At 43.3% G+C, this 16,424-nt stretch overlaps 1 protein-coding gene across 1 annotated transcript in view; it reads left to right on the forward strand.

Annotated features, from left to right (window-relative positions):
* Window positions 1-805: 805 nt before the first annotated feature.
* Window positions 806-16,424, forward strand: part of LOC311064497 (neuroligin-4, X-linked-like) — a gene marked incomplete at its 3' end in the record, with an annotated part of 16,977 nt that continues 1,358 nt past the window's right edge. Inside the window, exons 1-7 of the mRNA XM_084084338.1 lie at window positions 806-938; window positions 1,608-1,760; window positions 5,963-6,148; window positions 7,253-7,703; window positions 7,960-8,173; window positions 8,895-9,019; window positions 13,962-14,553. Of these exons, the coding sequence (XP_083940464.1) occupies window positions 821-938; window positions 1,608-1,760; window positions 5,963-6,148; window positions 7,253-7,703; window positions 7,960-8,173; window positions 8,895-9,019; window positions 13,962-14,553 (1,839 nt within the window). The 5' untranslated portion in view covers window positions 806-820. The remainder of the gene's footprint in view (window positions 939-1,607; window positions 1,761-5,962; window positions 6,149-7,252; window positions 7,704-7,959; window positions 8,174-8,894; window positions 9,020-13,961; window positions 14,554-16,424) is intronic.

The following is a 16,424-nucleotide window of genomic DNA, read 5'->3' on the forward strand; positions in this document are numbered from 1 at the left end:
GACTCACTGAGTCACCACACTCTCAGAGAAACAGAATCACTGACTCACACACTGGCACACACACACGCCGCGGCTGCAAACCCTAACTAAACCAAACCCCTCTAATCTGCACACGTGAACACACGCACACACACTCACACACACACACACACACACACACACACACACACACACACACACACACACACACACACACACACAAGGACACACGGACACACGGACACACGGACACAGACACGCGCACGTCCCGAAGTGGACGAAGGACTGGCACCAGTGGATGAAAGACCAAGATCAGAGCTCTAGTGTGTGCTATGGACCCGGCCAAACAGCTACAGCTGTGTGTGTGTGTTGGATACCTCTGAAGGGTCAACACATCCATAACATTTGACCCCCGCTCGCTCCATCCGACGCCCATCTCCCACACTCCCAACAGGCCGTCATGTCTGAGCCCAGGATGAGAAGAATGGCCCCAGGCCCGCTCCTTCCTCCCTCATTTCCCTCATTTCCCTCATCCCTCCTTTCGCTCTGTTCCTCCTTCCTCCTCTCCCTCAGCGTCTCACTCTATCTCTGTCCGGCGTCCTCCTGGGCGCAGCAGACGGTGCCCGTCATCTCCACGGTACAGGGTCGCATCCGTGGCGTCCTGACCCCGCTGCCCTCCGACCTCCTGGGGCCCGTCATCCAGTACCTGGGCGTCCCCTACGCCAGGCCCCCCACGGGGGACCGCCGCTTCCAGGCACCCGAGCCTCCCTTGCCCTGGCCGGGAATACGCAACGTGACACAGTTTGCACCCGTGTGCCCGCAGTCGCTGGACGAGAGGAGCATGCTGGGAGACATGATGCCGTCCTGGCTCACGGCGAACCTGGACATAGCGGCGACGTATCTCACTCACCAGAGCGAGGACTGTCTCTACCTCAATATTTACGTTCCCACAGAGGAAGGTGAGCGGATGCGTGTGAACACAACAAGGTCTATTCAAACACACACAAACGTCTGCGCTCGCACACCAGCACTGACGCGGTGCCACCTGTCTGACTTATCAACGAGATTCTGCCTCTGTCTATGAAAGGAATTGTGAGAGATATGAGATTACTAAAACATAATGTATCAGTTCACACACATACTGTATGTATACATGTGGACACACACACACACACACACACACACACACACACACACACACACACACACACACACACACACACACACACACACACACACACACACACACACACACACACACAAATATACAGTATATATATATTTTTGGGCTTTTATGTCTTATTTGATAGGACAGTAGAGGGAGTGACAGGCAGCAAAGGTCGTCGGAATTGGGATTCGATTGCAGCCTAGGTTCCCAGACCGCCTCACCGGCGGCCCGGGCCCACTCCTACTGTTATGAGGAGTTCAGTTTCACTATGCTAGATATTCCGGTTTAAAAAGGAAACGTGAAGTTCATCTGTCTCTGCCTGTTTGTCTCTGTCTTTCAATCCTCTCTCTCGCTCTTTCTCTCCCCTACCTTCTATCCTCCATCACACCGGTCCTCTCATCCATCACTCCCATTCCTCCCTTCTCACCATCCCCTCCCTTCCCCCCTCTTTCTGTGCTAGACATCCATGAGGAAGGAGGCCAGCGTCCAGTAATGGTGTATGTTCACGGTGGCTCATACACAGAGGGCACAGGAAACATGATGGACGGCAGTGTGCTAGCGAGCTATGGCAACGTTATAGTCGTAACCCTCAACTACCGCCTAGGAGTACTGGGTAATGTATAATATATATATTTACAGTATATATTCCATAAGCCATTTGGCATGCACGCACTGGCTGTGTTCATTTTGTGTACCAATTCTGCTGTGTAGGGAAAGGAACCTCTATCCATGGTAGGGTTAGCTCCATGCGATAACCAGTGACCTACTGTGCAGCAATTTTGTGCTTATTGCTTCAGGCTTTACTGTTTACCGCCACGATCATTGATATATCACCTGATTGTGATAAATCTCTTTATGGTTGCTGGGTCCATGGACAACAAATAATGAACGCTCAACCAACAGGATTGTAAAGCCCATGCATTTCTCGATGACAGCTCACCCTCATATTCTTTTAGGACATATATCTGGTGAACGGAATATATTGCAGTGGGGGTAAAACAGTGGAATTCTGATAGATAGAAGTATGGGGCTTTAGGGGCCTGAAGAAATGTCATTTCAGTCTATTACTGTAGGTCAGTAAGTAGTAGAGATAAAATCAACAATGTGCGTGCATTCTAATAAAGCAATAAAGGCTGTGGTTACCAAATATGGCAGGCATATGACATGTAAAATGAAAAAGAATAAACATTTGAATGAAGTTGTTATTAATAACAATTTCACTTCAACACACTACAAGAAAGTAGTCTGTGCAATTCCCTGCAAAAACAAGGAAGTTGCTATGAAAATGCATGGAAGGTACCGAACGGTATGCATTATCCAGAATCAAGCAATGGAACTATCTGTTTAATAAAACTAGTTTAAATGTATGCATTATCCAGAATCAAGCAATGGAACTATCCGTTTTATAAAACCAGTACATCTTTTAGAGGAAATGTTTTACACTGCAGCAAATCTTCACTCAATTATCAATGAGATCAAACCAGATTGATATTGATAATACAGATTTTGTGATTTTGTTGAGTTACCTATATTTACCTTCTTAACGCTTTGCTGACTGTTTATCAACACTTTGTGATTGAGTGATACCTTCATTGATCCTTGGAATTTGATTTACAAGCAACTAAGCAGCATAGAAGACACAGACAAATAAGAGGCGCAAAATAATTTACAAATGCCTCCAGTTTGTTTTGATGGATATGAGTTCATAGTTACTGTATATTGGCATGGTAAGTGCAAAGTCAGTCATACTGTAAGTTGCAATAAAAGTGCAATAGAATTACAGTGCTGCTGTCACATGATGTTAGAGACTTTAGAAATCCAATTTTGGTGTTTTAATTTTTGTTGGTCCTCTAGGTGCAGAGTCAATTGAATAAAGAAAGTATTATGTGCCCACTGTTTTGGTACTTCAAAATGTATTTTAGTGAGTACAATGGTGACAACGTAAGCTAAATTATCTCCAGAGAGTATTGTGTCTGCTTTGTTTAATAGAAAACGTTTTGCAGAGCATTGGAAGAAAATACTGGTAACTGGATATTCCATCCCCCTTTATGTGAATAAATTTCACGCCACAGGGACTGTAAAACTCCTCCAAGAAGCCATTGTTCAATTTGAAAAATGCATGGTCAATCAATGTTATCAAACATTATTTCTTCACAATCACTCTAACAATACATTCCACCTTTATTCTTGAATGAGAACAGTGTGTGAATGCAATTTTGGTAGGCTTTGTTCAATGAGAGAATACATTTTAATGTCCCTTGAGGGAATGAATGAGTCCCCATAAGCTAGTTTTACATTAAATGTGGTCCTCGTCACGTCTGTGACTCAGATCTTTTTCATGGCTGTCTGAACAGGGAAAATCTGGTTTTCCTGTATATTTCCCAATTCTTGACAGGTATGAAAAGCTCAAGGCTTGAATGCATTAAGTGCGGAATCAGTGTTCTGGCTTCTTCCAGCATCTCGTTAGCTATAATTTTACGATTTTGCGATAGAATTACTTGCAGAAAACCTTGGCACAAGGCGACATAAGTTATGTTGTCATCCGGACTGGATCATGGTCCGGTAGTTCATGCATGCACTCAAATTGTGAAATATTTTTTTAGGACCATGTTTTCAAAGTTGCATTGGTTCAGGTATTTCAAGTTATCCATACTGGCAGTTTATTGTACATGAAGTCAAATGGGAGGATGTGTGCACAACCAAAAACACTTCTGTAAGTAATGACCTAAAGACTTAAAGACACTATATGATCCCCTGAGCTGACCAGTGATCCCAGATCAATAGGATCTATGCACAGCAGCCATATTGGAAAGAAATTGGGCCTCTTCCTTACTTCCTTCATAGTCAGGGTGCTGATATTGTGCATGTTACCTCCCTTGAAAGACTGCTACACCAGTGGGTTTCAAATTGGGGTCCAGGGACCCTCACTGTTCCTTGAGGGGGTTCCAAATGGCCCCTAACGGTGTGTGTAACTCTGAATGTGTGCAAATGGAACCAATGGACCCATAAGGGTCCATTTGGTTTCATTTGTACACTCAAAGTTATGGGGTAGTTGAAATTAAAACACTGTTTGAGATCCACTGTGCTACCACTGTACTACACTAAATTAGCCTGATTATCAGCCTGAAGCTGCATGGAGCTTCAGTCTGAAATTGGCTGCAATGTCCGCGATTACTAGGGGGAGGGAATTCAAATTTCCCTCGGGGCTTCGGGCTTACATGAGGCTTTGTACCTGTTTCGTCCATACATGGGCATGGTCACTTTGTCCTCCGGCCCCAGCCAAAAAAGTCTGTCCCCCTTTCGTCCATACATGGGCATAGACACAGACTGACACGTCATGTGAAGTCCGGCTTAGCCGTGACGTAGTGCTCTGATCTTATAAAGTACTTATTCTGGGTCTGGCAGAACCAGGTCTCCTGGTCTTGTTTTAGCAGATATTCGCTGATTGGCTTGTCGTTAGACCACCCCCACCTCCGACTCTGATTTGACAGATTTTTCTTCGACCGTGAAAAGCCATAGGCTCACATTATGACACCAGACCAAGAGGAGCTCACTCAGAGAGTGGGCGGGGTCTATGGTCTGGAACCAGGCTAACACTAAATGGAACAGAGCCTTCATTAGTATCATTGGTAACATCTGTGAAGGAAGTTAGGAAGAGGCCAAATGTATTTCCCAATATGGCTTCTGTGCATAGAGCCTATTCTTCTATTCTATTTTTAAAAGCTTTTACTTCTATGCAATTTCAGTAGGATTATCATCATCATCATATCATCATCATCATCATCATCATTATCATCATCAGTAGCATCATTGTCTTCATCAAGAACAAAAGCAGCGACAGCCTCTTCATTGTCCTCTTCCTCATCTCTCTCTGCATCGTCATCATCGTCCTTATCCATGAGGCCTGACAGCAAGGTGAGCTTATATAAACCAAAAACTGTATAAAACTTAGAAGAAAAGAAAATAGGTCGTACCTGACTGTGGGGAAATGGGCTTAGTTTGGCCCAGGGACATTTTTAAAACAGCACCGGCCCTTACTGCAAACCCGAAACTCTCATTACAATCTAATTTGCAGATGATATGATTCATGCGTCTGAGAAGATTGCATGCAATTGATAGAATATATTGTTTTGCACAGTGATGTATTCCTTGTTCATTATATGAGTTGAGTAGCAGTCTTCAGAGGAGCTTCAGAGAAATGAGCTACTGCAGTAATGAGATATACTGTACTGTAGTGGAGTGAGCTGATATTAGAGTCCTTTGTTTTGTTTTTTTATGGGTAATTATAATATTCTCAAGCTCCCAGAGACTTGAGCTGTACAGGGAATATGGCATTGATGCTGTTTTAACAGCCGGCTCATGGTGCATATGTGTTTATGAGAGAGGGAGCACTAGCTCAAATACATGAGTGCTCAGGTATGCTCACGCGTGCATGCACACTGGTTGATTTATGGTGATCTAACAGTATAGATGTTGGGATAGAGAGAGAGCCATGAACCCCCCTTTCATTGCCAATGTTAACGAGTGGGAATGCATTCAATATTTGGTGTTAACAATGCAAATTCCATCCCCTCAATATTTTTTGCTGCACTCAAACCTCAAAAACAGATGAAAAGGGTAACTCATAGGAAGCAAGACGTAGTCAGATGCCGAACATCCATCTGAAAATAGGTTTCATGGACCTCAGGGGTGCTGCTCAAGCCATACAAGACCATGTAAACATCCAAGGTTTTAATCATTTTTCCACCACTGTTCCTCTGCATATTAATTATATTAATTAATTATAGTTAACACATCTTGTCTGTCTACCTGCAGGGTTCCTGAGTACCGGCGACCAGGCAGCAAAGGGTAATTATGGGCTGTTGGACCAGATCCAGGCCCTGCGCTGGGTGAAGGAGAACATTGCCGCCTTCGGAGGAGACCCAGACAGGGTCACTGTATTTGGCTCAGGGGCTGGAGCCTCCTGTGTCAGCCTGCTCACCTTGTCCCACTACTCTGAGGGTAATGGCTATGGATTAAAACTCATACCAGCCTATGGCGTTTTACTTTGCCTGGTCCCCCCCCCCTCTTTAAACCCAGGGCATGTTCGCTGAGTACGAAGGTCCTTTTTTGAGCAAAAGCCTCCTTCGCACTCATACACAGTAAAATCCTCTGTGTGAATTGAACTTGAAATTGAAGAGAGTATAAATATTGACCCGAAGGAACCCATTTTTACACATCTGAGTTAAAACTAACTGAGGATTTTACTGTGGCCACATATTCACATCCGGCTGCTGCCCAGTACCATCACAGTCTTATAATGTTCGCCGATGAGCAGCTCAACGGTTGGGGTATTAGTGCCTTGCTCAGTGACAGCATACCCACTGTTTCAGAGGAACAGTGGGTAAGGAGGGAGGAGTGGGTGTCACGCTTTCCTACCCAGCGTCTGGGGGATTAAGCCAGGAACCCTCAGCCACAAGCGTGCTTCTCTAAACTAGCCACTGCTGTTCCTTTTTTGGCAAAGCCGTGTAGAAAGGCTTTTGGCACTTTAACGGTGGTTAATCAAGGCCATAAATCTGAGAAAGCTACGACATTTAGGGGTATGGGACTTTTATAGGTGTTCAGTGATTCAGTTTTTATCCCCTGTAATTGATTTTTCTTAATAAGGAATATTAATAAGCTCGCACACTCACTCCAAGTACTCTGTGCTGATCGCTATGAGAACGTTGAACTTTAAATCCTGATTGACTAACCTAACCTTGACCCTTAAGCCTGGCCTATTATTACCCAGAGCCAACATAATAAATACTACTTTAATGTGTGTTCCAAATGCTTTTTATTTGTTGTATGAGTGCCGTATTGTCTATTTGCAAGTGTATGTATCCAAATGTGGGATTCATGCGTGTCGGTGTGCATATACGTGTGTGTGCATGCATGTGTGTGCAGCCTAATATCCCAGCGTGTTTATGACTGTGTGTATCCGTGCATAAAATATCTATGTATGCACAATATATATGCGCGTGCGCGCGTCCACGAGTGTTTGCATAATATGCGTGTGCAGCCATGTGTGGACAAAATGCATCAATGTATCTGTATATTCATATGCCTGCTCATGTGTGTCCACAGACCTGTTCCACAGGGCCATCATCCAGAGTGGCAGCGCTTTAGCCAGCTGGGCCGTCAACTACCAGCCCAGTAAATACGCCCGGCAGCTCGGGGAGAGGGTGGGCTGTGGCATCGACGACAGCACCCAACTGGTAGCCTGCCTCCAGGGGCGGAGTTACCGCGAACTCGTGGAGCAGACCGTGTCGCCGGCCAAGTATCACACGGCGTTCGCCCCGGTGATCGACGGCGACGTGATACCGGACGACCCCCAGATTCTGATGGAGCAGGGGGAGTTTCTGAACTACGACGTGATGCTGGGAGTTAACCAGGGGGAGGGCGTGAAGTTTGTGGAAGGCATCGTGGATTCCGAGGACGGCGTCACGGCCGAGGACTTTGACTTCGCTGTGTCGGACTTTGTGGATAGTTTGTACGGATACCCAGAGGGCCGGGACACACTGAGAGAGAGCATAAGGTGTGTGTGTGTGTGTGTGTTTTACATAATGTATGTGTACTCATAAAAGGTGCACGTATGAATATGTTATACATGTGCATGCAAATTACATTTTTCTGTTTTTATTCTATTCCTTCTACTGTAAAGCTGATAGATTGATTGATAGATTCATTATTTCATTCATCGATTGCTTCATTAATTGATAGTTGGATTCATGGATAGATAGATCCATCGATGTGTAAGTTGACTGGCTAACTGACAAATTGATCCCCTAAAGGTTCATGTACACGGACTGGGCTGACCGGGACAACGCGGAGACACGGCGTAAGACCCTGGTGGCGCTCTTCACTGATCACCAGTGGGTGGCGCCAGCGGTGGCTACGGCTGACCTCCATGCCCAGTACGGCTCGCCCACCTACTTCTACTCCTTCTACCACCACTGCCAGAGCGATGCCACCCCTCCCTGGGCTGACTCCGCTCACGGTGATGAGGTAAGGTGATGCCATGCTGGCAATGACAGATGGATGAATGAATGGTTGGATAGATAGATAGATTACACACACCCTCTCTCACCACCATCATCATGCTGAGAGAGGGTATATATAAAAAGATTAAAGTGCTGCCTAGCGAGATTGAATAATTGATCAGTTGGATTAATAATTCAGCCCATCTGGGTGTGATATTAGGTGTGTGTGTGTGTGTGTGTGTGTGTGTGTGTGTGTGTGTGTGTGTGTGTGTGTGTGTGTGTGTGTGTGTGTGTGTGTGTGTGTGTGTGTGTGTGTGTGTGTGTGTGTGTGTGTGTGTGTGATCGAATGGAAAAACAATGTGTGGACATATCTCAGAGATTAAAAGAAAAGAAAAGAAAAAGAAATGGAAGAAGTTGATTTAGCTCAGTTTAATACTGGTACTGTGATAAGTGCTTACGGAGTCAAATCAAGCCATCCAAGTGGATGAAATATTTAAAACCCTTATGGAATTAATTTTTGTGCCGATATGGTTAGGAGGCTGTTCAGTGTATTAGCATATCCACTGCTACAGTGAACAAACTTGATAGATGTTGTGTGATTCAATAAGATTTAATAAGAAAGTAAGCACTGTATTGACCCGCTTCTCTGCTCTCTCTCTCTCGCGTGTGTGTGTGCGCATGTGTGCGTGTGTGCGCGTGTGTGTGTGTGTGTGTGTGTGCGCGTGTGTGTGTGCGTGTGCGTGTAGGTTCCCTATGTGTTTGGAGTGCCGATGGTGGGACCTACTGATCTGTTCAACTGTAACTTCTCTAAGAACGACGTCATGCTGAGCGCAGTAGTGATGACCTACTGGACCAACTTTGCCAAGACTGGGTGAGTGGTTCAACTTGACACATTGATTTCCATGGAAGCGTCCCACTTAGACCAACGTGGAGCAGAAGGGCTTCATGCATGGTCTCACTGGATGTTATAAAAGTTAATATAATAATAAAGTATTCTTAAATTACAATTACGTGATATGGACATCAAATGAGGGTTATCCTTTGAAAAACATCCTTTTCAAATGGAAGAAACCTCGAACCTCTGCAGAAACGTAATATCAGCTGCCATTACTCACTTTGTATAAACTGACCACCGGTTCTAAGCTACGGATGAGTTAGTTATTTATAAATGTAGTCATTTTTTCTTTTTTTGATACAACCAAAATATAGGGTAATGCTACTATACAGGAAATGGCCATCACTTTATTTTATGTTGAACCTTTAAAAAGTTCTCCAGAACAGTAGAAGTTTCTAATTAGATTTTGGTCAGTCATGCACATAGTCTAAGACAGACTATTAAACTGCACTGTAGAACATTAAATGAGTGTCATTTGGAGAATGGAACCATTGTTCAAAATTCCAAAAGAAGTTATTTTATTGAAAGACCTGCCTTTTACTAGACAGCATGTTCCTTTTGAAAATGTTGACAGTTTGGACAATAGTCTGGGATGCTATCAAGAGAAAAAGGCTAACGTCACTATTGGCTATGCACAGCAAACTGGACCCTTTGTCAAAGCTTGGTTGCCCATTCAGTAGAGTGAGCTTAGGGTTGAATGCGTATCATGCATAAACATCTGTAACATTAAAGGAATATTTCACTTTCAAACATGTTTGGTGTCATTTTAATGTCTAATCAGGCTTTTGTGAAGTTGCTTTATTCAGTATTTAGACATTTGATATTGATTTTAACAGACATGCCCCCTTCCTATACAAACCCACTGTAACTTCAAACTCCATTTTAACCATGTTAGATAGATTCATTGAAAACACCCGTCCTTGGTTCTGGTGACTTATATTGTCCTTCTAATGCGTCAGGAGACCGTGTTTTTCAATTACTTTTTTTCATTTTTTTTCATCTTTTCATATTTAAAAAATAAATGAAAAAGTAATTGAAAAAATATATATATATATAATATGTCTCCTCGCGCATTGGAAGGCCAATACCACTCACCAGAAACAAGGACGGGTGTTTTCAATGAATCTAACATGGTTAAAATGGAGTTTGAAGTTACAATGGGTTTGTATAATGAATATCAAATATCTAAATACTGAATCAAGCAACTAAAAAACTGTCTGGGGTGCTCACAAAAGCCTGATTAGACATTAAAATGACCCCAAACATGTTTGAAAGTCAAATATCCCTTAAAATTATCATTATTGTCATCGTGACTTGAAATGTTATCTGTTTACAACAGCAACCTTCGGCGGCCTAGCTGAATAAGTAGAGAGCCTGTCTGGCAATCAGAAGGTCCCCCCCTGATTCGCCCCCTGGTTTGTCCCCCGGTTTGCCCTGTCTATGTGTCGAAGTGTCCCTGAGTAAGGCACTTCTCCCCAGGCACTGCATTAATGTGGCAGTAGCATGCTACTTGGACACAGGCCAGGGTCTGATCAGCCTCGGTCGGGTCGCCTAGAGGAGTCGCAAGACCCGAAACACCCAGTGATGTGTCCAAGTTTGTGCATCAGTAGATGTTTTATTAACATTAATAGCGCCCACTGCTCCTAATAGTTAAGATACCCTAAAAGAGTAGTAGGGACGAAATTCTTATCAATTATTAACCAAAATATTATTCCACATTCTTTGATTTCTGGCTTCTTGGGAAATGTATTTCTTTTAATTATTCCCTTGCTCCATGATGCTTAATTTATGGTCAATTTGTTGGAATAATAAATGGTAAAACCCTCAGAATATTTATATAAATATGTGCAAGTGTCGTCGTTGCCAGGGGTTATGAAAAGAAGAATCTCTCCACAGATGAGTGGCTTTCTAAAAAACTGGAGAGTTGAGTTTTCAGAATGGGGAAAGAGGAAGGAAGATGCAGCAGTGGAGGGTAAATATCCTTATGGGTTTACACCAAACACCGAAATAAAGATGCTCATTGGAAAAGGATAGATTTGTGCAGGTTATCTAGCTGCCGAGTCCAATTTCTGACTGAAAATGTGATTTAAGAACCAACTGTGGTTGAAATATATAACCCACTCTGACTCATTTTGGCAGACGGTTAAGTGCTCATCGTATCAATCTCAATTCCGAATTCTGTCAGATCGTTTGTTTTGCTAAATAATCTTTACAAGGCCGTTGAGAAACCCATTCTAGCTTTAGTAGCCATCATTATTAAAAGTACTATTTTCTCTTCTCTTTTTCTGTTTCTTCTCTTCTGTTCTCTATTGTCTTTGCCCTCCCATTATCATTTTATCTCCTCTTCAACTTCAGCTTCTAATCTTTAAAAGCTTCGCCCATCAATGCTGCAAGATCACAAGACAAATACAAAGAGAAGAGAAAACATAATAAAGAATAATGGCATATCAAGCATTTTACAAAACTGATCATTTACCCCGATAACTGTGGCCCATATCATGCTACTTAAACATAATTTATAAAATAATGGTACTAGTTGAGGATGGACCTTTTTCTGTGCTGCTCCAAGTGAATAATTACTAGTAATTACTCCGTGAGTAATTACTAGTAATTACTCCAATAGAGACTCGCACTCTCTGCACTGAGACCTCTTTAGATTTAGCGAGGCATCTGTAGTCTAGACGTGCAGGTCTAAATCTCCAAAGAGCCATAGTATCTCTCCACGGACAGAATTAGGCCAGTATTCAAACTCTGTTCTTTAAAGTTTGGAATAGTAAAAAAAAAAAAAAACATTCGATTACACTACAAGTACAATAAGTGGATGCCTTGCCAAAGGCCTTGAAAGTTGTTTCATCCACACTGTCAAATCCTCCTGAGCCCTCATTTAAAGGGCTTGTACTTTTTTGTTTTGTTATTCCTTTTTTAAATACACTAATAGCAGCCATTGCTGTAAAGTGTTGAGGTCCCCCCGAAACAGAAAATACATTTTCATGTCTGGATATCAATTTTATCCAATCAGGAGAGAAAACTCATACTGGATAAACAAGTGAAATTGGAAGTGATGAAACATAAAATTGGTTTCCCGACCTCTGTTTACTAAAGAGCGGGAGAGATCGGTAGACCCCTGTTACTGAACCTAATCTATAATGATTATTAAACACATCACTTACACCCCATTTCTACACTCTCATAGTTAAATGAACACTCATATGGGGGGGCGGGGGGGCAGTTGAAAATTCCAGTGTGCAAGAGTTTTAATCCACGAGGACCGGGAAAGCATAGACTGCATCATTTTTATAGATTTCTTTGGCTATTCAAAAATAGAACAAGCTCATAGTGCTAAAACTTTTGCAAATCTTTGAATATATGTATTTTTTTAAAGCGAACATTTGTAACTCAAATCTTTGCTTCTGGGGATTCTACAAATGTCTTCTAAATCCTAACAGTTTTCTGAAAAACTCATGTTGCTCTATCAGTGGTGCTCAAACTTGTCAAGGACCTCCAAAATTATATGAATTTGGCCGTCGACCCCCCCAGAAGCAAAGATTTGAGTTAAAAATGTTACAAAATATATATTGTCAAAGATTTAAAAAAAAATAGCATATGATATATAATATATATATTTTACAAGCTCATAGCGCGGCACTCTGTGCTGCGCTAAGAGCTTGGTATATCTGCTATTTTTGAATAGCCAACGTATAAAATAACATGGGTTGCCGGTTTTAATGGGTTAATAAGCAACGTGACACTTGCTATTAACGTTTCACTCCCATCACAGTGCATCTGGGTAGGAAGGGAGAACTGGGGCAGCAGATACGAAAAAGCAGAACACGATGCCCTCTAATGTGTATTTTTACGCCCCGTGCACATGAATGCAAACGCACCGTTCCTGTGTCCAAGCCGAAGCCGGGCTGTCCATGAATTTCCTCTGCAGTTTGTTTGTTTGTTTACTCGTGTTGTTAGCGTATGCATTGATTGACAAGGAAGTACATAGCACGTAAGTGCCAAGTCTGAGAATATCGTCCTGTGTGTTATTTCCCTTTCACTGACCGAAATTATCCTATAAATAGACTAAAATACATGTCTGTCGTCATTGTCAGGGTTTCGAGTGTGTTTCTTTTGGAAACAGCTTTTATTCATTTCAAATGAGGATTGATGGGTTTCTTTCTGCCCATCATTATTTCTTTCTATTGTGTGCTGGCATTTCCCTAGGCCCCATTCACGTGTCTCTCCCCAGTAACACTAACCAACACACTGTTTCTATTCATCTTTGTGTCACTTTGTGTTCGCCCGCATGTGATTGTCTAAGTGTATGTTTCTACGGCAGGCAAGTTTCTAACATAATAACTAGTTTTTATCCCAATGAGTTTAGTGAAATCCAGGTAGCAAATTACAAACCGAATACAAACGGGACCTTGTTTATTATAAATCCTCCTCAGACTCCTGTTTGTTAATGTTAACTACTTTCGACTGGTATAATGTGAGGGAAAACAACAGGTGACCTACACACAGTCTACACCAGGGGTCTTCAGCAGGGGGTCCGGGACCCCTAGGGGGTCCTCAGAGTTACTACAAGGGGGCCGCCAAATCTATATGTGTGATATGATTTATTTTTTTACATTAACCACTTGAACCCTAGCATCCCTTTTCTGAGGAGAACTTTAGCCAAAAATAGTAGATCTACAAGCTCACAACGCCTCGCACTGCGAGGCGTTGTGAGCTTGTAGATTGGCTATTGTATAGGTGTAGCGGGAAAAAAGAGCAGACCAAGTAAAAAGTTTAATCTGAAACCCAATTTTGATACAATATAGAGGGGGTCCCTGCTTCATCTCTCTCTCAGCTAGGGGGTCCTTGGCCTGGTCTACGCTCTGTAATGGGCAACACATGACCCCACTGTCTGTGTCTCTTTTCCCTGCAGTGATCCAAACCAGCCGGTACCTCAAGACACCAAGTTCATCCACACGAAGCCTAATCGCTTTGAAGAAGTGGCCTGGTCTAAATACACCCCCAAGGAGCAGCTGTACCTTCACATCGGGCTCAAGCCTCGCGTCAGGGACCACTACAGAGCCACCAAGATCTCCTTCTGGCTCCAGCTGGTGCCCCACTTGCATCACGTCAACGAACTCCTCCAGTCGGTGTCCTCCTTCACGCACAGTCCCAACCCCCAGGACGATACCCCTTATTCCTACACGAAACGCCTGGCCAAAGGCTGGCCCCCGAGCAGCACGCGGCACCCGGGGTCGCAGGGGGGCACGCCGCAGCCCCCCGAGCCGTCGTTAGACCAAGGGGGGGAGAACGGCGTGCGAGTCCCCAACGAGGACTACTCCACCGAGCTGTCGGTGACCATCGCGGTCGGAGCGTCGCTGCTGTTCCTGAACATCCTGGCGTTCGCGGCGCTGCTGTACAAGAAGGACAAGAGGCGCCTGGAGCACCGCAGACCACGCCCACTTCCCCCGAGACGTGACATCACGCCCGCGGATGTCGCTGCTCATCTGCAGGGGGAGGGGCTTATGTCACTACAGGTAAGGCAACCGCATGCGTGTTTAGTGTGTGTGCGTGTGTGTGTGTTTGTGTGTGTGTGTCTTTATGTATTTTTAGGTGTAACGGAGGATTTGGGTGATGTCATGATTGAAACACCTGATGGCTAGTGTGCATGCATAAGAGCAAGAAAGTAAGTGTGTGTGTGTGTGTGTGTGTGTGTGTGTGTGTGTGTGTGTGTGTGTGTGTGTGTGTGTGTGTGTGTGTGTGTGTGTGTGTGTGTGTGTGTGTGTGTGTGTGTGTGTGTGTGTGTGTGTGTGTGTGTGTGTGTGTGTGTGTGTGAGCCTGGTTCCAGACGAATCTGCCATTCGCAAAAAATTGCCCTTGGCAGATTAGGTCTGGCGGCCCTCAAAGAGATTGTATTTCTCTCCCTCCGAAGTTGTGAGGGTCCAACCAGTATGCAAATATGGGGCGGGTTTATCGCCAGAGACATTTTCTTTATTTGCCCCTCGGAAATGCAGGTTCCACACAGAAATTCCAGAGTAATATCTACGCAGTGATATTAGTCTGGCCATGCCAGGCTGTGTGTGTGTGTGTGTGTGTGTGTGTGTGTGTGTGTGTGTGTGTTTGTGTGTGTGTTAGACCTGTCACAATAATAGATAATAGATTTTTTTCTCGTCTATCCACCAAAACATTTTTTTTCTACGCGATTGAATATGGCTCGTTTTCATAAAACAATCCGAGCTAGATGTGTTTTTCTACATCTTATAACATGGGAGTGGACGGAAGTGAATCATTTTGGGATGACGTCATTTCCGTCTATTCCTTCTCTCGCAGTCAAGGGATCATTCATAGGTTAGCGAAGAGCGCCCTCTAGCTTTAAATTTTTTTTGCCATAGATCTACGTCATTGGCGGTCAACAGTTGGATTTGAAATGACGTAGGTCTACGTCAATGCCAGGGAATGTGTTAATCGTCAACATTTCTTTATGGTGACAGCCCTAGTGTGTGTGCATGTGTTTGTGTGTGTGAAGAGGCTCAGTGGAACAAGTTAACTTTTCGCTCACTGTTCTCCCAAATGTCTAAAGTAAAGTTATATCAGACAGAAAGCCACAGACACATGATGAAATATTGATCAAACTATCCAACTTTAACCCAGTCAATCTGGGAACGCATCTGTGTCATTTTAGATTTCTTTGGCTGGTCAAAAATAGCAAAACAAAGAGTAAAAATCACACTCATTATGCACAGAGTCACCGTGCCTCTCAACAACAACACCACAAGTGCTTTATTCTTCTGTCAGACAGGTAATAAAAACGATTATACATGAAACAAATACAAACCATTAAAAAAATACTGAGCACATAAAGTCATATGCATGCACACACATGAGTGCCTGTTGAGTGTTGATCATAGCATTGCAATAGATCAATCTGATCCACTTCAACTGTTGCTCAAGCATCTAGAAAGGAGGTCACGCAGACCTTCACTCACATTATTAGCCTAAATATAGTGAATTTCACGCAAGTAGGTATTTAACCCATTAAAACCGGGAAGGCATCTGTGTCATTTTAGATTTTAGATAGGGATGCACCGATATATCGGCCACATATCGGTATTGGCCGACATTTGCCGTTATCGGTCAATATCGGTATCGTCAAAAAGGAAAAAAAGAGATTTCTGCTTTTATTTTTATTTTTTGCTGGTTAAAGTTACAGGAGTTTTTACTCTGTGGTGTTTGTGATATGAAATATAAGCTTACCATAATCACAGTAAACATTATCATGTCTTCAGTCGTATTCAAGGGCTTTTTTTAAAACTAACTCCAGTCACTTTCAGTTCAGCACAGCTGAGGTGTGTGTGTCACTGTCCAGCTGATGCTCGTTGACACTTGTTAATGTTAT

This window comes from Gymnoscopelus microlampas (genome assembly GCF_963454915.1).
Source record: "Gymnoscopelus microlampas genome assembly, chromosome: 17".
Classification (NCBI taxonomy): Eukaryota; Metazoa; Chordata; class Actinopteri; order Myctophiformes; family Myctophidae; genus Gymnoscopelus; species Gymnoscopelus microlampas.